The 20,471-nt window shown below is 39.0% G+C and overlaps 1 protein-coding gene across 1 annotated transcript in view; it reads right to left on the bottom strand.

The window, feature by feature from the left end:
- Hsf5 (heat shock transcription factor 5) overlaps window positions 1-20,471 on the bottom strand; it is a 42,827-nt gene that overhangs the window by 932 nt on the left and 21,424 nt on the right. Inside the window, exons 4-5 of the mRNA XM_055620622.1 lie at window positions 19,935-20,456; window positions 17,238-17,412 (exon numbers count right to left, since the gene is read on the bottom strand). Coding sequence (XP_055476597.1) covers window positions 17,238-17,412; window positions 19,935-20,456 — 697 coding nt within the window. The remainder of the gene's footprint in view (window positions 1-17,237; window positions 17,413-19,934; window positions 20,457-20,471) is intronic.

Here is a 20,471-nt window from a genome sequence, read left to right as displayed (position 1 = left end):
CTTCAGGACTTTGAAAGCTACCCAAAAGATGTAGCAGTAACAATTCTGATTGTCTTCTAAATATCTCAGCTCCACATCAGGATGAGAACAAGGCATATTGTAATGGGAAATATTAAAATAAGATTTAGAGATATGGCTGGGGGTGGTAGCACAGGCTGAAATCTTAGCACATGGGAGGCAGAGGCAAGAGACCATCGAAAGGCAAGCTTAATTTATACAGTGTATTCTAGTCCAGCCAGGTAGACAAAACACAGCCACACATACACACACACACTAAAGTGACAGAAAGATTGATTTTGAGATATGAACAGATCCACTTGTAACCCTACTTTGAAAATAAACTAGTGTGGTGGTCTGAAAGAAAATGGCCTCCATAGGTTCCATAGGGAATGGCACCATTAGGAGTGTAGCCTTGTTGGAGGAAGGGTGGATCTGGGTGCAGAGCTATCAGCTATCTCTCCAGAACCACATCACGCTTCCCACCATGATGATAATGGACTAAACCTCTGAAACTATAAGCCAGCCCCAATGAAATGTTTTCTTTTATAAGAGTTACCATGGTTATGGTATTTCTTTACAGTAATAAAACCCTAAGATAACTAATGACAAAGGTAGAAACTATTAGAGAAACTATAGATTTCTCATGGAGAAACAGACTGAACAATAGCAACACTTTTTTCAGTAACTAGGCTTCAAAATAAGATGAAACTTGGAGCCAGGTGCTGGTGGCGCACGCCTTTGATCCTACTAACAATCTGGAAGACAGAGGCAGGCCGATCTCTGGGTTTGAGGGCAGCCTGGTCTATATAGTGAGCTCTGGGTCATGCAGGGCTACACAGAGAAGCCCTGTCTCGAAAAAAAAAATAAAAACAAACAAACAAAAGGTGGTGGTGTTAGATTTGATACATGGCTTCTAATAACAAGCATTTAAACAACAATTCTACCAAAAGAGTGATCCTTTTTCATCAACCCCATCAAGGAATGAAGAGGGTATAGAGACTAGGAAAAACATAAGGCACAGACTTAGTCTGCCTGGTGCTTCAAGAGCTTTTGTGTTTTGAGTGTCTGACTTCACTTAGACATGAACCTTGCATGTTAACCAAAGACAAGCATTAGGGAATTTCAGTGGCAAACAGGCTTTAAGGGACCAGAACACTGCACCCACTTATTTCACAATGTGGTTTCTATTTGAGAGCACTCTCCCTTTATATGAACTATCATCCAAGATCCAGTGTCTGAAAAATGGGGAGTTCTGTGTGGTTGCTTGCTTGCTTTTCTGAGACAAGGTCTCACATGGTTGCCAGGCTGGCCTTAAACTCACAGCAATATGTATGCCTTAGCCTCCCAAGTGCTGAGAGTGCGATGTCAATCACCATGCCCAGACTGGGAAGTCTTCAGGAATGAACTAAACTTTGCTCTTAAACATTAATTTTCCCAAAATTGCAAACTTATACAACAGAACATACATACACAAAAACTGTAACTTTGATGCTTAATCAATATGAACTTTTAATTTTTAAAAAGGCCAAAGCTTGAATGATGAGAAACTGTCCTTACATGTAGCAACAAAAATGTTAAGTATTTTTTTAGCTTAAAATATTTTATTTATCTTATTTCATTTGTATGGGAATATGTCTACACACCACGTGGGGCCTGAGGAGCTCTGAAGAGGGTGTTAAATCCCCTGGGAGTTACAGGTGGTAGTCAAGGTGCTGGGAACTGAACCCAGGCTCTCTTAAGAATAGCCAGGGATCTTAACCACTGAGCCACCTCTCCAGCTCCCCAAATTTAAAATAATTTAATTTCAGAAGACACTTTTGAGAAGTTCTAGGAGACAGTATGACCCCGTTGAATGTGATATTAAGAACCATGAATAAATTTTGTTTTAGAATTTGAGATCACATTGTCTTTAGAAGAGATCTCATTGAATTCTTATATTTTAACCACAAACAGTATAGTTTAAGAGTTAGGAACTTCCTAGTAGGAAATATTCATAGTGATTACTGAGAAAGAAATAAGATAAATAAGGACTTCTACATTTGGTCCTTACCACTAATACTTTAACTGTGGAATGTACTACAATAAAAAAAAAAAATGTGCTCATCTAAAGGAACTAAACCAAGTATTACCCCATTTTGAGTTCCTCTCACAGTGAGGACCTCAGTATTTCCTGAGTAGGTAGCCAGGGCTGTGCAAAGGTCAGGCGCTGCCAGGCGTGATGATGTTCAGCTGCCCTGCTGGTACTCAGTAGGTGGAGGCTGAACAGCCTAACGCTTGAGGCCAGCCTGGACTGCACACAAACTCCAATACAGTACAATACAGTACAATACAGTACAATACAATAATAAAAAATTCTGTGTAAAAAAAAAAAAAAGACTGGTGGTGCAAGTCTTTAATCCCAGCACTCGTGAGGCAGAGGCAAGTAGATGTCTGAGTTTCTGATTTTAAGGCCAGCCTGAACTACAGAGCTAGTTCTAGGATAGCCAAGGTTACACAAAGAAACCCTGTCTTGAAAAAAAAAAAAAAAAAAAAAAAAAAAAAAAAAAAAAAAAAAAAAAAGAAAGAAAGATAGATAGATAGATAGATAGATGCTTGAACTGGTTGAACTGGATAGGTGTAGATACTATATGCCACTGAATTGTTTGCTTTCAACTGGTTCATTTGTTATTTTCACCTTTAAAAGGCGCCTTTTCCTATTAAGTTGAAATGACTCCAGAACCTCCCTAAAAAAAAAAAAAAAAAGAGGAAAGCAGGAAATTCTGAAATACAAAATTCCTACCTAAACCTATCTCAGTTTTCAGTGACACAGAAATAAGACATGTTTGTATCATGTTCATATGAGTGTACCTAGCCTCAGTAAGATATACAATATTCTCTGTGTGTGATTGTTGTTTTAAAAGCTTATTGCTTTTTTTTTTTTAGTTTTTAAAGTTCTTATCTTTATTTCTAATTTATTTACCTTTTTAAAATATGCATTGGTGTTTTTCCTGCATGTATGTCTGTGTGAGGATGTCAGATCTTGGTGTTACATAGTTGTGACTGTCATGTGAGTGCTAGGATTTGAACCTGAGTCATCTGGAAGAGCAGTCAGTGCCCCTAACTGCTGAACCATCTCTCTAGCCCCAAAGGATTATTGCTTTAGGTATGTGTCTCTGTGTGGGCATGTGCATATGAGTGTAGGTGCCTATGGAATCCAAAAGAAGGTTTGGATTCCCTGGAGCTGGAGTGAGAGGTGGCAGTGAGCTGCCAGATATGGGTGCTGAGACCAAACTTAGGTCCTCTGGAAAAGGAGTCATGCTTCTAACTGCTGAGCCATTTGTTTACATGAGGCAATTGTCATGTAGCTCAGGCTGGCCTTGAGCTTACTAATAGCCAAGGATGACCTTATACTTCTGATCCCCTTGTAATCTGTTTTTTCTTTCCCCTTCCTCTTTTTTTTCTTTTCTCCCTTTTCCTTAAAGGTAGAAGGGCTCAAACTCTGGGATCCACCTCAGCACAAAATACATATGATTATTTCCAACAGAGCAAACTGTGGGGGCTGGTTCTTGTGTGTCCCTACCAAGCATTTACTAAAAGAATCCAAAGGAGTGATAAAGCTCCTCAAATATTCAAACCTTACCTCTTTATGACTGAATCTTGCTCTTAATGACAGAAACTCAGGACTGGGATATGACTCAGTGGTACTGCACTCACCTGCTAAGTCCCAGACAAGGCCTGTGAGGCTGCTCGGCCATTAAAGATATCTGCCATCAGGCCTGATGACCTGAACTCAACCCTAGGACCCCTCAGGCAAAAGGAGGGAACTAACTCCTGTGAGTTTTCCTCTGACCTCCACACATGAGCTGTGGCACATTCCACCCCCACTGCCACACGAGCATGTGCGCGCGCACACACACACACACACACACACACACACACACACACACACACAGACACTAATTAATTAATATGTAATTTTAAAAATATTCACACCTAAAAATAATGCAGAACCAGACAGAGAGCAAACACAGACACAGGGAGTAGAATGGTGGGGCTGACAAGGTGGTTCTGTGGGTAAGGGTTTTGTCAAGCTTGACAATCTCAGTCCCATCCTACAACTACATGGTGGAAAGAGAACCAATTCCCGTACCCCCATCCTGCACAAAATAAATAAAGAAATGTAAAAACATTGTTTATATAAAATAAAGTAGAATGTGGTAGACAGAGCTGGTGCAGAGAGTTTCTGTTTTACAAGATGAAGAATTTTAGAGATGGATAGTGGTGATGACAGCAAAACAATATAAATATTTTTAGTACATAGTAATATATAGTTAATTTAAAATGTACACACTGCCATAAGATATATTATATACACTCCAGAAGATGGAGAGGAAAAAAAAAAACCAGTTCATTCATTTATTCACTCAACAAATATGGAATGCCACAAATAATGATCTATATCCTTAGGATACTGAAAAACAAAAGACCTTTCCTTAACGAATTTGCTTTCTAGAAGTAGAGAAAATAATAGAAAATGTCAAGTAGAAATAAGAACCATAAAAGAAAACCAAATAATAATAAAAAAAAATGAATGAAGAAGGGCAAGATATAATCAGAAGATTTTTCTTTTCTGAGCAGATAACCGAATGAAGTAAAGGAATATACCATGTGATAATCCATACAAAGACCATTCTATTCAGAGAGAACAAGTATGAAGACAGGAATATGCTTGATGTGCCCAAAGACTAGTGAAGAAGCTACTGTGGCTGGAACAGATGGGGAAGGTGGTAGGAGATGAAATCACAACATTTGCCAGAAGCTAAGACATTCAAAATCATATAGTACATATTAAGGATTTTTTAGAAGATTTTATTAAAAATGTGATGGAAAGTTCCCAGAGAAACTTGAACAAGAACAGAATTTAAAATCTTCTTCTAGTACTGGGAATCAAAGGCAGAGCCCTGCACATGCCAAGCAAGTGCTCTACACTGAGCTATAGCCCTTGTCCTGATTAATGTTTTATTGTCTTAGGGTTTCTATTGCTGTGAAGAGAAAGCATGACCAAGGCAACTCTTATAAAAGGTTGGTCCTGGCTTACAGTTGAGAGGTTTAGTTCATTATCATCATGGCAGGAAGCATGGCAGTATGCAAGCAGACTGGTGCTTGAGGAGCGGAGAGTTCTACATTTTGATACTTAGGTAGCAGAAAGAAACTGTGTCCACACTGGGCATAGCTTGCAAAGCCCTCCCCGACAGTGGCATACTTCTTCCAACAAGGCCACACCTACTTAACAGGACCTCCTAATAGTGCCACTTCCAATGGACCAAGCTTTCAAACACGTGAGTCCATGGGGCCCATACCTAATCAAACCACCTAATCAAACCACCACAAGGATCATTGATTGCTGTTTTAACAGTGGAGCAAGATTAGTGAAAAAGCCATTGAAATCACCTAGACAAGAGAATGTGGAGTCTTGGGCTGGAGTGTGGTGAGAAATGGCCAGATTCTGTATGTGAATCCTTGTTGAATAGACAGAACTTGCTAATGGTCTTGATGTATAAGAGAGGAAGCAGTCAGCAGGGACTTAAAGACTTCTGTATGACTAGAAAACTACATGGTACTATTTAATAGATATGTAAAATTGGAGAGAGGATAGAATATATTAAATTTGGGGCACAAATTGGACATATCTTAAGATATAGAATAGGGGAGATGGAGAGATAGCTCAGCAGTGAAGAGTACATACTGATTCTGATGAGCACGTGGGTTTGGGTCCCTCTATGAACATCAGGAAGCTATCAACTGCCTATAATCCCAGCTCTAGAGGCTCTATCATCCTCTTTAGCCTCTGCATCCAGGCACTCACGCAGTGGACAAAAATACATGCAGGCACAAACACACACACACATAAGTAATAAAGAAATTTAAAGATATATAGACTAGACAGTAGAGAATATATGTCTCAAGTTCAAAGAAGATTGAAACTTCAGACACAAACTTAGAAACCCACTATAAAGACAGTAAAAGCAGTGACAATGGTCAATATCACCTCTAAATTAAGTATAGAAAGTAGCTAGAGGTTTTGAAAGAAAACCAGGAAAGGATGATTTCAGAAGCTAGACAAAGGTACTTCATTAAGGTTGGAGCAATCTGTCCAAATGCCTAGGTCCAATAAAATGGGGGATAAAATAGCGGGGTGTGTGTGAGGACTACCTACTGCATTTGGTAATGTGACAGTCATCAAAAATTGGAAAAGGGAAGTTTCAACCAAGCAGAAGTGCAAAACTTATCCCAACTTCTCCTCCAGCCTCTATGGTAGCTGAACTACATGCTTGTGCCACACCTGGCCGAGGGCAGTTTTTCTAACATATGGCCTGTAATGGCATGTTTGCTGATCTAATATAAAGGATGAAATGTGGTTACTGAGGTAAACAGGTGCAGTGTCTGTGAGCATACAAAAGGGACGGGATTCTATGTACAAATGCAAGAACTGGACTTTCACTGTCATACAAGAAAAGGCAGAATGCATGAGAACAGCTGGAAGGAGAGTCGGGGAGCACACTGAAGAGAAATCGGCAAGTATATTGGTGGACGACAGCAAAGTTTTCCTTTTGTTAGTTGTGGTGAAACAATGGCAGAGTGCTAGCCTACCATTCACAAAGCTTTGATTCATCCCAGCTGGAATAAACTGGACATGGTGGTGTATACTGGTAGTCCTAGTACTTGGAGGTAGAGGCAATAGGATCAGAAATTTAAGGTCATCCTTCACTACTTAGTGTCTTCCAAGGCTGAGGCCAGGCTAGGATAAATGAGATCATATTTCTAAAACTAACATAAAGTATGATTTTAAAATAAATTAAACCTAATTAATGATGATTAACAGATCACTAAACTACTGTTCTAGCTAGCTGTTTGTCAACTTGACACCAGCCAAAGTCATCTGAGAGGAGGGAGCCTCAACTGAGAAAACGCCTCCATAAGATCAGAATTGTAGGCAGGCAAGCCTTTTTCTACAGACTGCATACAAGAGCATTTTCTTGATTCGTGATTGATGAGGAAGGACCCAGCCTATTGTGGATGGTGCCATCCCTGGGCTGGTGGTCGTGGGTGCCATAAGAAAGCAGGCTGAGTCGGCCATGACGTCTAAGAGAGTAAGCAGCACCCCTCCCTGGCCTCTGCATCAGCTCCTGCCTCCAGGTTCCTGCCCAGCTTGAGCTCCTGTCCTGACTTCCTTTGATGATGAACAGTGAGGGAAGAGTAAGCTAAATAAACCCTTTCCTCCCCAAGTTGCTTTTGTCATAATGTTAATCACAGCAGTAGAAAAGCACAACTAAGACAACTACTATAAAAATAATGACAATTATTGTTAAAATGCTATTGCTCTCATGTACTGGCTATTATTGACTACTAACTAGTCCCCATGCGAGGCCAGTTATTTATTTTATTATTTTGTTTGTTTTAAATAGGTTGGCTGACGATGTCCTTGAATTCCTCATCCTACTGCTTTTACCACCCAAGTTCTGGGATTACAAATACATGTAATTACATCTAGCTCTGAATTCACGTTTAAATGGAAAAACTGTCAGGCTAATTCCCTCAGAGGAAAAAAAAAATCTGCAACTTCACAAATTATACTTCTGCTTACACTTTAATTATAAAATCTAACTTTTCAGCAGAGATGTCCTAGCTTAATTATAAATCATTTGCTCCCCTCCCCTGATAAAATAAAAGTATGATTAGGTGTCACAATGATGCTACAGTTGCACAGCTCATACTTTCCACTGTAGGAAATCAGAGCTAATTAAATATCTGTTACCTTCATTAAGCAAGGCATTTGGCTCTACTCAGGAAAAGCCAACAGGAAGAGTTAAGAAAGAAAACTGATGTGCTAATTACTTATCATTTACACTTATAACCATAATATGACTCTTTGTAAGGGGTGGGTTGGTGCTGTTTAGGTTAGGGGAGATGAGGCTTCAAGGACACCAGAAAAAAAAAAAAAGCAGCAATATTTCAGTGCCTCTGTCCAAGGATAATAGGATTTTGGCCAAAGGAAAGAGAAGACCAAACAAGGGCCAATAAAAATGTAGCATACAAAGAGAATGTAACATGCAGAAGGATACAATGACTCATGATAACTAAGAGGACAGATAGTAAAGCAGGCCGAGACCTTTTAAAGAGAGATGGAACCAGGCATGTCTGTGAGTTCCCTCTGTCAGGTGGCTGGCAAGATGTGGACTGCTTTTCCAGAGGGGCCGAATTCAATTTTCAGCACTCACATTGGGAAACTCCCAAGTGCTGGCGACTCCAGCTCCCAGGGCATCCCATGTCTCTGGCCGCTGCAGGCATCTGCAGCAGTGTACGCTCCGCACATGGGAGTGCACATACACATACATACATTCTTTTACATTTAAAATTGAGGAAGACTTTAAGGTAATTTTTAGCTACAGAGGGAGCTAGAGGCTGGTTTGTGCTGCACAATATTGTACTTCCTTAAGTCTGAAATAAAGAAAAACATAAATAAGAAGGCCAGGTGTGGTGGTACATGGGTTTAAGCCCAATACTCAGGAAGCAGAGGCAGGAGATCTCTGTGATCAACAAAGCTAATTTCCAGGACAGCCAGGGCTACATAGAGAAACTCTGTTTCAAAAAATAAAATAAGTGAACAGGAGAGAGGCTTTTCATTTCACTTCAAATTCTTTGTAGTATTTCAAACATGGTCCCTCTTTCTATCTCTCCCAATTTGCACAGAGTGAGCTATGTAAATTCCTAAGATGAAAGCCTTAAAGGAGAGGCATTAAAAGAAAGTGACCTAGGCTCTGCATCTAATACATCATGGACTGCACAGGGAGCTCTGAAAGGCAAGACAGGGACAAGTTTGAAAGTAGGCACAGATACAAGAGATAAACAAAGCCACCATGAGACCTAGAAATTCTCAGAAATCTTGAAAAGGAATTTTTGGTAAAAGATAAAACTTGAGTCAGTAATATTTAAACCATAAAACTCAGTTTAATATCTGAGAATTAAATTTTTAGCTTATTGGGGACTTTTGTAAGTACTTGGCATTGCACCTAGAGCTTTATAGACTATCTCTAGCCCTTGTTATTATTCCTTTTTTTTTTTTTTGAGACAAAGTCTCATAAGGTTATTTAAGCTGCTCTTGAACTTTTTGTTGCACAAGCAGATCTTGAAATTTTGTTTCTTCTGTCTCAGCCTACTAACTAGCTGGAATTACAGGACTGTGCCACCAAGCTTGTAATTACTGAGTTTAAAAAAATATTTATTTGTCCAGTGTGAGTTCCAAGACAGGTGGCTCCAGTTCCAGGGGAATCTAATGCCCTCTTCTGGGTTATGTGAGCACTGCATGCATGTAGACAGTCATGCAGGCAAAACACCACATATATAACAAAGCTATAGACCAAGATGTGGTGGATCATCCCTGTAATCTCAGCACTTGGTGGGCCAAGAAAGAAGAAATGTCACAAATTTAAGACTATCCTGTGCTACCCGTCCTAGGGAAGCCTAGGCTACACAGTGAGATGCGCTCTTAAAAAGTACAGAAATTAGCTGGGCATGGTGGCACACACCTTTGATCCCAGCACTTGGGAAGCAGAGGCAGGTGGATCTCTGTGAGTTGGAAGCCAGCCTGGTCTACAGAGTGAGTTTCAGGATAGCCAGGGCTACATATAGAGAAACCCTGTCTTAAAAAAAATTACAGAAATCTATGTACAAATTTATATTGCATTTCTTTGGTGAACAGAGAGAGGTTAAACGTCTTTCCCTCCCTGCAGCATGGATGTGGCCTGAACCCAAGGCCTCTGAACTTTTGTCAGCTGTCTACCATGAAATACAGCCCCAGTCCTGAATATCTTTTTCTATGTTTTGAATGTACATACAATTTTTTTGAGGCAGAGTCTCAGGTATCCCTTATTGGCCCTGACTCATTGGGTAGCTGAGGATGACCCTGAACTTCTGATTCTTCCACTCCTGAGTTCTAGGGTTATAGGCATGTGCCATAATGCCCAGGTTATACGGTGCTGGAGACTGACCCAGGGCGCTGTGCATGCTGGGAAAGCTCTCTTCCAACTGAACTACAATTGTCAACCCCACTAAATTAACCCTGTGCTATCTTTTATTGATAAGTTTTAGAGGTTTTTAATCTATTGTAAATATGATGACTGGTAGTTTTATATTCTAAATATTTTCTCTTAGACTTCTACTTGTCTCCTAATGTTGATTCCTTTCCCTTTATCCCATGTTGTTGTTTTTACATATTTATTCAAATTTATTTATTTTTGGCCATGTATTCCACAGGCTAGCCTTGAATTCTTGATTCTTCTGCTTTTACCTTCTATGTTCTAGGATTGTAGGCATGAGACAACATGCCTGGCTTCCAAGTTATTATTTTAAATAGGAAAGCTACCCACAGCTGTATTTTTAAACTCTACTGAAGCTATAGAACTTGGTCCTCCATGACTAAGTTCTAGTTTAAAACAAGACAAAAAAAAAAAAAAAAACCTATGGCCATATTGTGATAATTATGTTGATACAATGAGAAAAGATGATAGTAGCTTGCTGACATAGAAGGTAGAAAAGCCATCTTTGTGGTGTGTATGTATACAGGTATATGCATGTTGCAGAAGCCAGGCCATCGTCTGATGTTTTCCTTAATTATTTTCCATTTCCTTTTTGGAGATAGGGTCTCCCACTTAACCTGGGATCAATGGTTCAAGGAGAATGACTGCCTTAGACTCCAAGGATCCTCCTATCTCTGCCTCTCCAGCACTGGACAGCAAGAGCATTCCTCGGTACACAGATTTTTTACATGGGTACTAGGCATTTGAACTCAGCTCCTCAGCTTTAACACTTTATTGACAGTCATTTGGTAATATCCAAGGGCTAGCAGAAAGAACTTTTAGATCCAGACAGCTTATACTCAGGCTGATCCAGAAGAAAAAGTTGTTAAACCCCTACTTTGTCTGTCTGTTTTGGAGTGTTAAGGGTTTGAACCCAGAGTCTCATGCATGATAGCCAAGGGCTCTACCATCGAGCTAGGACTCAAAACCTTTGTTTCTGTTTTGTGTATTATTATCCTTATTATTTATATAATTACTGGAGTCTAATTTATATCCTAATATAAAATTTGGAATCTAGGAGTGGGGTACTGATACAATCCAAATTAAAATATGTGAATGGAGGTATACTTAGTTCACTGATAAGAACATAAGTATAGGATATGCATACTTAAATTAACTACCCAGTACCCAAAACAAGCTACACATAACAAAACGGCAACACTAACTACTAAGCAGGTAGTTAGGATACAACAGGCTAGAATGTTATGAACTTTGCTTTTCGTATGTTCTGCTTAGTTTTCTTTCAACTTGACACTGGCTAGAGTGATCTTGGAAGAGGAACATTAATTGAGAAAATGTCTCCATCAGATTGCTTGAAGGCAAGTCTATAGGACATTTTTAAAATTAATGATTGAGGTGGGAGGGTCCAGATCATTGCGGGTGGTGCCATTCCTGGGCAGATGGTTTGCATGGTACAAGAAAACAGAATTAAGCAAGCCAGAAGGGGCAAGCCAGTAAGCAGCATTCCTCTATGGTCTGTGCTTGAGTTTCTGCCCTGACTTCCTTTTATGATGAACTGCAACTGTCAGCTGAAATAAACCCTTTCTTCCCCAAGCTGCTTCTGGCCATGGTGTTTATCCGAGCAATAGAAAATCTAACCACACCAAAATATCTGATAAAATCACTACCTGTAATGCCCTAGAAAAGAAACCACACAACAAATGAACATACAATCACAGAGGAAAAGGCTCACAAGATTCACATTGTATTGAATTATTTCTTGCATTTACCCAATTCCTAGGAGGAGAAGAGAACAGGATAAAGGCACTCACTATGCAAGCAGAAACAAGGGAATATTTCATTTCTTCTTTTTTCTTACTGTAACAGGGTCTCACTTAACACAAGCTGAGTTTTATTTAGCTGAACTCCTGATCCTCTTGGCTCTACCTACTTCTGAAATGCTGGAATTATTAACCTATAATATCATTTGACAAAGCAGTAGAAAGTGATCTCACAAAGGGCCAGAAGTTGGAGTGATGGCTCAACAGTTAAAAAATGCATATAGCTCTTGCGAAGGACCCAAGTCAGGTGGCTGACACCCACTTATGACTCCTATTCGAGGAAATCTAATGTCCTCTTCTGACCTCCACAGGCACTGCACTCATGTGCACAAACTCACACATAATTTAAAATAAAGTCTTGAGTGGGAGAGATGGCTCCACGATTAAGAGCACTGGCTGCTCTTTCAGAAGACCATGGTTCAATTCCCAGCACCCACATGGTGGTACATAGATGCACATGCAGGCAAAACACAAACATAGAAAATAAAATTTTAAATTAAAAAAATATCTTTAAAAGGGCATCCAAATTTTGTCAAGTACCTTTTTTCTTAGATTAGGCACTTAATTTAATAATCCCTTTATTCATAAACAAAAATCAATAAGAACATTATAATGTTTTAAAAAGTAAAAAAAAAAATCTTTAGAAAAATAATCCAGTCAAGTCCAATTAAAGGTGTTATCTTCCAATCCAATACACTCTTTCACATGACCTCAATATTAGACTAAAGAGAAAAAATGAACAAGACAGATAACAAACACTGCTCAGGATTAAAATTATCTAAATGAGATCTCTGGTTACTTTAACTTGCAACAGGAATGACTAAAGGTAATACTGCAGGTATTTTTTTAAGATTATGAAACCCATTATTATGTACAAATGCATATATGGTAATTTTTTATAAGGATTAAAATGTCAGAGAATTAGTAAACTTGTTCCCCAAAGTATGTGACTATTTAGCCCCTATAGTAATGTGTAAGCCTCTCAGAACTATTCTCAAGAGAGGTGGGCAACAAAAACTAGACTGGTAGTCTATCAACTAAAAAATGAATAAATAAAATGCGGTTATATTCATAAAAGAATTTCTTCATCCATAAAAGGAGCCAAGTTAGAGCATGGTGGCAGCGTGCCAACTTGGCATCATAACGCTCTAGGTTTAATCCCCAACACTGTTCCCAAATAGAATGAGGTGTGTTGTCTGCAGGAAAATGGATACAACTGGAGATAAGCATACTAAGAAAATTAAGGGGGAGTCAAAATAATGCAGACTCTCTCTATTGCCCTGGGTTGCCTCCCAGAGGGTGAAGGTAAGGCCCTATTGCTGAAGACATGAGGAGCTTAGGACACAGATCTTGGAGGATCTGAGCTTGATCAAACCTGGAAGCCTCCTCCCTGAAGACTGACCTTCACAGTCTGAGAAGTTCAATGTCAGCTGCCAAGGGAGAGAAGCAGTACTTCTACCCAGCTGTGGGGCCTATGAACAATGACCAGCAAGGCAAGATTTCCCTAAAGGTGCGTGAGTGGCACTCATGTCTTCACAGTAACCAATGCTGTCTAATTGGATTTAAGGCCTGCTCCACATGAAGAAAATTATGTCTGATACTAGAAACTTAGCCAACTACCCAGGGCTAATGAGATCTTGGATCTTACAGGAGAACCTACTCCTGCAACTTTACTTAAACCAGCATAATTCCTAACTGTATTCTAAATACTTATCCTTATATCCACAATGTATATCTCCCAACTCTTTCCAAATCAGTTTCTCTCTGGAATAGAGACCATTACAGAAGACCACAACTGGTCAAAATGCAGAGAACAACTGAACTCATCTGGTGCTGAGCCTCCTGGATACATCTACAAGACAACTCCTGAACCTAAGGCTCAGACATCTCTGAAGGAAAGAAAGAAGATTTTAAAAACTAGAAAACTAGATAATCTCCTGCAAGATTGTGTCTTCTAGAAATAACAGGGAAGCTTCAGCTCTTATACCTCAGTAATACGGCTGCCTAAACAAGACCGGAACAAAGACAACAGACATAGAAGGGGGAATCTCACAGGGCCTAACCCTAGCTCAACAAAGAACTACAGGCAACTGAGAGCTGCTGAGAGCAGAACTAGTCTTCTCCCAAAGATAAGTCCCTTATCCAGTACCAAGTGGCCAGTCCTGAAATCATGTACAAGCACTGAACAGACTCATAGACTATACAAAGATATAGAGATACATAAATATACATAGATACAAGCGTGTATACAACAATAACAATTACAGAAGAGGAGGCCAAGAATGTAAGAGGGAGAAGATGGAGCAAAGATGCCGTGGGAGGAGTTGGAGGAAAGAAAGGGAATAGAGAGAAATGATGCAATCATATTTTAATTAAAATATAACATGACACATTTGACGTTTAAGTCTTTGCATATGAAACACAGTATTGAGATTTAAAGTAAAATTTTGTTCTGTCAAGAAAAGTTATGTAGTGCTTAATATTTATTCCACTAAAATAAAATTTAAAAATTTCATTTTAAAAATGAAAACAAGTTTGTGTTCATGTAATTATTTAATTTTCTCAATAAACTTGCTTTAATAATTAAAAAGAAGAGGAGGAGGAGAAGGAGGAAGAGGCTGGGCAGTGCAGGGATACAGTTTTCATCCCAGCACTTGGGAGGCAGAGGCAGGTGGATCTCTGTGGGTTCAAGGTCAGCCTGGTCTACAGAGTAAATTCCTAGACAGCCAGGGCTACACAGGGAATTCCTGTCTCAAAAAAATAAAATAAAAAGAAAGAAAAGAGAGGGGGGAACGGAGAGAGAAAGGAAGGGAAGGAGTGAAGGAGGGAGGAAGAAGCAAAGGAAGGAAGGGAGGAAGGGAGGAAGGGAGGAAGGAAGGAAGGGAGAAGGTTCCAAGGTATGAGGGGATATGTTCAAAGTACATTAAATATTTGCATGGAAATGCCCTTATGCAACCCAGTATAGAATTTTTTTTTTTAATCTAACAAAGTTGAACCTAGCACATGAGAGCCAGAGGTAGGCAGATCTCTGTGAGTTCAAGCCAGCCTCATTTACATAGGAAGTTCCAGGCCATCCAGGGCTGCATAGTGAGATCCTGTCTCAAAATGACAATAACAAACTAAATTCTGATTTGGGAAAAGATATATAACCTCAAATCTATGATTTAACAGATGTCTCATTGGTAAAACGAATTTTTGTTTAGAATAACTAGATTGTTCAAAAACTGAAATCATTATCCTTCCTGAGAACCACTTCCAATGAAACTATGAAGGAAAATAAGCAAGTTCAGACCTTGCACATTGGTCAAAAACTGAAATCATTATCCTTCCTGAGAACTACTTCCAATGAAACTATGAAGGAAAATAAGCAAGTTCAGACCTTGCACAGGAAAGCAAAATATAGTAGTTCCGTAATCCTAAAAAAAAAAAAAAAAAAAAAAAAAACCCCAAAAACGCAGTACTTCCGTCAAATCTGCTGTATGCATAGAGAGGCACATCAAAAACAGCTCTTGCCCTTCTCTTTTCTATATAGCCTTCTAGGATAATGCTTTGCCTGTCTTCAAGAATGAAAACTCTTGATCTTGACTGGGAAATATCCTCAACTAAACATGACTGTACAAACTCACAAGATAGCTTTAGTCTAAAGATACTTTGGAGAAAGAGCTTTAGTCTGCGCACCATCTTGGTTTACATTCAGGGTTTTTGAGAGAGTCTCATTTGTGGCCCAGGCTAGCCTCAAACTCATATCCACACTCCAGTTGCTAAGAGCATGGTGTGTGCCACCATGACAGACCCTAGTCACTATCTTCATCATATTTTTTGAAGAAATTCTCAAAAGAATTTCTTAACATTTAAAAATAGAGACTAGTGACTGTTGATTATTTTCCTTGTATTGCAGGCATCTGAACTAAATTTTACTGAAGTTTGTTGCTGTTGTTGTTGTTTCCAGTCCTGTTCTTTAGTCTAGGCTTACTGGTCCCTAACCCTGCACTCTCTGTGTTGAAGCTGGGTTTCAACTGCAGCACAGCCTGGCCTTCTTCTATGTTGGTAGCAGTCACAGTCCTGCTTCAGCCTCCCAACTGCTAAGATTACAGCAGTGAGCCCCCATAGCTGGCCACTTTGAGAATATTACATTAGCTACTGCAAGCAGGGAGTAGTAGCACAAGTTCACAATCTCAGTACCAGGAGGCAGGAAGATTATAAACTCAAAGCCAGCCTGGGCTACGTGGTGCCTTCCAGGTCAGTGGGGACTACACAGCATGATGCTGTCTAAAAAGAAAGTAAAAAAAAAAAAAAAAAAAAAAAAATATATATATATATATATATATATATATGTTCACTGTACAGTTGACTTGATTTGGATATCAGAAAAAAAATTGGATTAAAAAATACAACTGTACTCAATTCACTACCAGGAGGGAAGCAAAACTGGGTATGGCCATATGTGCCCCATAATAAGAAGGCTGACACAAAAGAATCACTCCTCCTTGGGGGCAGCCTGGGATGATCCCAGCTCAAAAGAAAGAACCATCTGTGAGCGCCCCAGTGCCCAATATGTGACCAGACTCCTATAGCTACACACATGCAAAAACAATTCCACTTACACAACTTCATAAAGTATATTTACAATGTGCTCAAGTTAACATCTTTGATGTCATCAAATCTCTTATATCACAATTTACAAACATACCCTGTTGTCTGTTAATAAAATAAGTAAAATATTTAGCATCTGAAGATTATTAAATTATCTTTCATCTTACCTGTTCTAAGTTAATCTAAAATTCTTTACTTTTCTTTAATATATTCAATATCTCGCAAGCTCACACTCTTTATCCTGAACATGTGGCAGTGTGAGGTGAATGCATGTGCATTCACACCAGGCCAGAAGGCTGCAAGTGTCCTCTGTCACTCTCCACCTTACTCCCTTGAGACTGGGTCTCTCTAGGACCCTGGAACTAGACTGGTGAGCAGTCAGCCCCAGCAATAAGCACTAGGCCTAGAAGACCTTGCAGGCTTTTGAAAATGGAAGTGGAAAGTTGAACTCAGTCCTCATATTTAAGCAGTAAGTACTTTTACTTGCTGAGCCATCTTCCCAGTCCCCTGAAATCTCAAATTCTTATATGCACTCTTAGGAAAACAACTAGTACATACATTACAAAGGTAACAAAAGAAAACTAGTTTAAACTACAATTATATAAAACAGCAACATGAGAGACATCATACAATTGTAAATAATGATGATCCATAAAAATCACCATTCATATATGAATTATATACTGAGGTTAAGTTTCTAGCATTTTAGAGCTATAAATTCTAGAGCTTTAAACTATTTCATCCTTACCGGGGGACTTTCCTTGTGAGTTGCTTCTTCGCTCTCTGTATCTGGCTGGAGTGGATAAACCTGTGTCTTTACTAGGCTTGCTAGCAGGTCCCATTTCTGAAATAAGGAATCCCATTTGTTCTGAAGGCAAGATATTCTCCGGGGGGTTGGTCTGGCATTTTATACTGTTATCCACCTAAAATATTAAGCACACCTTTTACTTTGATATTTACCCCAAATACCTACTGAAAGTTAATATATGTTGTTATCAGAGAAGTTCTTTTATAGGAACAGGATCCTGCAAACATGTTTTCCTGCTTATGAAGTGTGTTACCCTTGACTGTGTTGACTTACTAAATATTCGAGATTAAGCAGTACATTTTCGACATATTTGATCCATTGAAATGCACATGAAGCTAAAATATTTACTAATGAGCAAAGGAAGATTTACCACAAGGATGGACTTTTTTTATGACTTACAATAACAGTAAGACATTTTAAACATAATTGCTAAAAATCCCTTCCTCTCATCTTGGCATGTGTTTGAGTTGACACTCTTATTAGTTAGTGACACTGGGGTGGTCACAGAAGGGCATGATCCTGCTGAATAATGTCAATGGGGAATGGACACTGTTTTTCTAATTTTTTTCTTCTGTTTTGTTTTTCGAGACAGGGTTTCTCTCTGTAGCCTTGGCTGTCCTGGAGTCACTTTGTAGACCAGGCTAACCTCGAACTCATAGAGATTCATGTGCCCCTGCCTCCCGAGTGCTGGGATTACAGGAGTACACTGCACTCAGCTTATTTTTCTAATTTTGTATTCTGCATTGAAGATAGTATCAAAATTGTTTATGTTTCATTCTCTATAAAATCTCTATCCATCCTCATTTAGAGTTTTTTGGAATGTTAAAACCCTTTGTCAAGATAACAAACTTCTGCCATGCTGCTCTTTATAAGTTTATTTAAAATATACATTATAAAATAATACTAAAAGTTAAAATTCAGCTTTCAGAAAGAGCGATAATAGTTAAGTATGTTAAAGAAAACATTGTGTATATGCAGTCTAAGACATGCAATCCAGTAGTCCACACATAACTATGAAGATAGCAAATATTTTTATTTTTACAGGAATACTTTAAATGAGACTATTTTTACTGAAATTATATCTTCTTTATACATATTTTAATAGTCTTAAAAAGGACAATGAATTCATGGAAATCTAAATACATTTATTATCGGGTATAACCCAGTGGTACAATGCTTGCCTCAATAGTGAAATTATATCAGCTGGACTTATCATTTAGTATATCCAAATGCAATATCTTAGACAGAGTGAGCAAAGCCCTGTTTTCCATCCCCAGTTAGTACTACCACCATCACTACCATCCTCCCAAAGTAGGCAAGGGGAGAAAAGAAAATGAAAACTTTTATACTTGAATATTATATGCATTTAGATATTTTTAAAAGACCTATATATAACAAGACCTTATCAAAACAAACAAACAAAACAAACTGGATATAATAATACATGCCTATTATCCCAGCATCTGGAAGGTAGGAGGAGGAGGATCATTCCTGGCTAAAATGTGAATTCCAGGCCAGGATGAACTACATGACTATCCTGATTTTTATATAGTAATTACAGATTTTTCTTATCTTCTCGAGATTGACTACCACATTGTCACACAGGCTGGCCTGGAACTTGTCGCACACCTCCTACCTCAGCACCCCAAGGGCTGGGTTACTTTGGATGTACTTTTGATTAACTAGTTTTTGTTGAATTGATAAGAAATCTGAACCCAGTAAAATCATTAATAGAGTTTGTGATGTAATTTTTAAAAAGGTAAGAAATTAGGGCTAGAGAGCTGGCTCAGCTGGGAAGAGCATGGCTGCTCTTGTATAGGGACCCAGACTCAATTCCCAGCACCCTCGTCATGTTTTACAACCATCCATAACTCCAGATCCAGGGACCTGATGCCCTCCTCTAACTTCCAAGGGCATCAGACATACACACACAGGCAAAACACTCACACATAATATAAAATGAATACAACTAATTTAAATTAGAAGGAGAGAGGGTGGGACTAGGGGAGTTGAGGGAGGGGGCTTCAATCAGGATATATAATGAATAAATTATGAAGACAAAATTTAAAAAATAACCTACAACTTTATCCTTACCTCCATCTAAAAATGGCTTAGAAAGTCATCATATATGTCAAATCACTCAGCTAGTGAAACTATATCAGCTAGGCATATCTTTTAGTATATCCAAATTAAAATAAGGAACAAAACTCAAGAGATACTCAACATGGAAATATATTTTCCTTTTCAAAAAAAATTTTTTTTCTTGAGACAAGGTCTACCTATATAGTCCAGGCTGGCCTTGAACTCACTATATTGCTCAGCCTGTGCCAACTCCCAGCAATCCTCCTGCTTCAACCTCTTACGTACTGGGATATAGGCATGTGCCACCAGGCTAAAAATATTATTTAGACCCTAATCAATGATTCTGATCGCCTCTCTAGAGGTTCATTTCATAGTATTACCACAGTTGGAAGATGGCTAGGGTTAAAGTAACTTCTGAATCTCTTTTGCCATTAGGATATGATCTCTTTGGAAACCACAATGAACTAACATTAAATGCAAATGAATGCAAATAACATCTAGATAAACTATTTACTGACATCGTGAGCTTATTTAATGTGCTTGTTGCACTCTTACCTGCTGTGTGTTGAACGGTAGCCCTTCCTGCACAAACACTACTGAAGACGGAGATGGGTTAGGGTTTAGCTGCTCCTTCAGTTTGACGTGAGTTTGTTGGATGGCTGCAGATTCCTGCATTGTGCTATTTTCCAAAGGCTGAGCTGTGTGGATGGTATAGATGTACTCAGGTGACTGTGGTAGAGAGCAGGTAATTGCTTGTTCTGTTCCAACCACAAAGGACGTAATATCTGAGCCTACAGGAGTGAGTGGCTCCAGCTGGCTAGCCTGACTTGTGGAAGATGGGTTGCTGTTGTTTGAATTAGGTAAGATATGTTGGCCTCTGTTAGACTGAGATGATGGACACTGATTTTCAACAGGCTCCACCTTTACCATCTCCAATTTAGGGGAGGAATGCAACTCATCTACTATTTGAAAGACAGCCTCTAGATTTACTTCTGTCTTTTTATTTTCATCAGTAGCACTGCAAGGCCAATTAGAAGGCAGAAATTCAACTGGATAGGAAGATTGCATTGGAGGATTCTGGGAAAAGAGAAA

This window comes from Psammomys obesus, unplaced genomic scaffold (genome assembly GCF_907164565.1).
Source record: "Psammomys obesus unplaced genomic scaffold, mPsaObe1.curated_primary_1811, whole genome shotgun sequence".
Lineage (NCBI taxonomy): Eukaryota > Metazoa > Chordata > Mammalia > Rodentia > Muridae > Psammomys > Psammomys obesus.
Note: the sequence above shows the minus strand (reverse complement) of the source record. Positions and strands in the feature narration are given on the sequence as shown.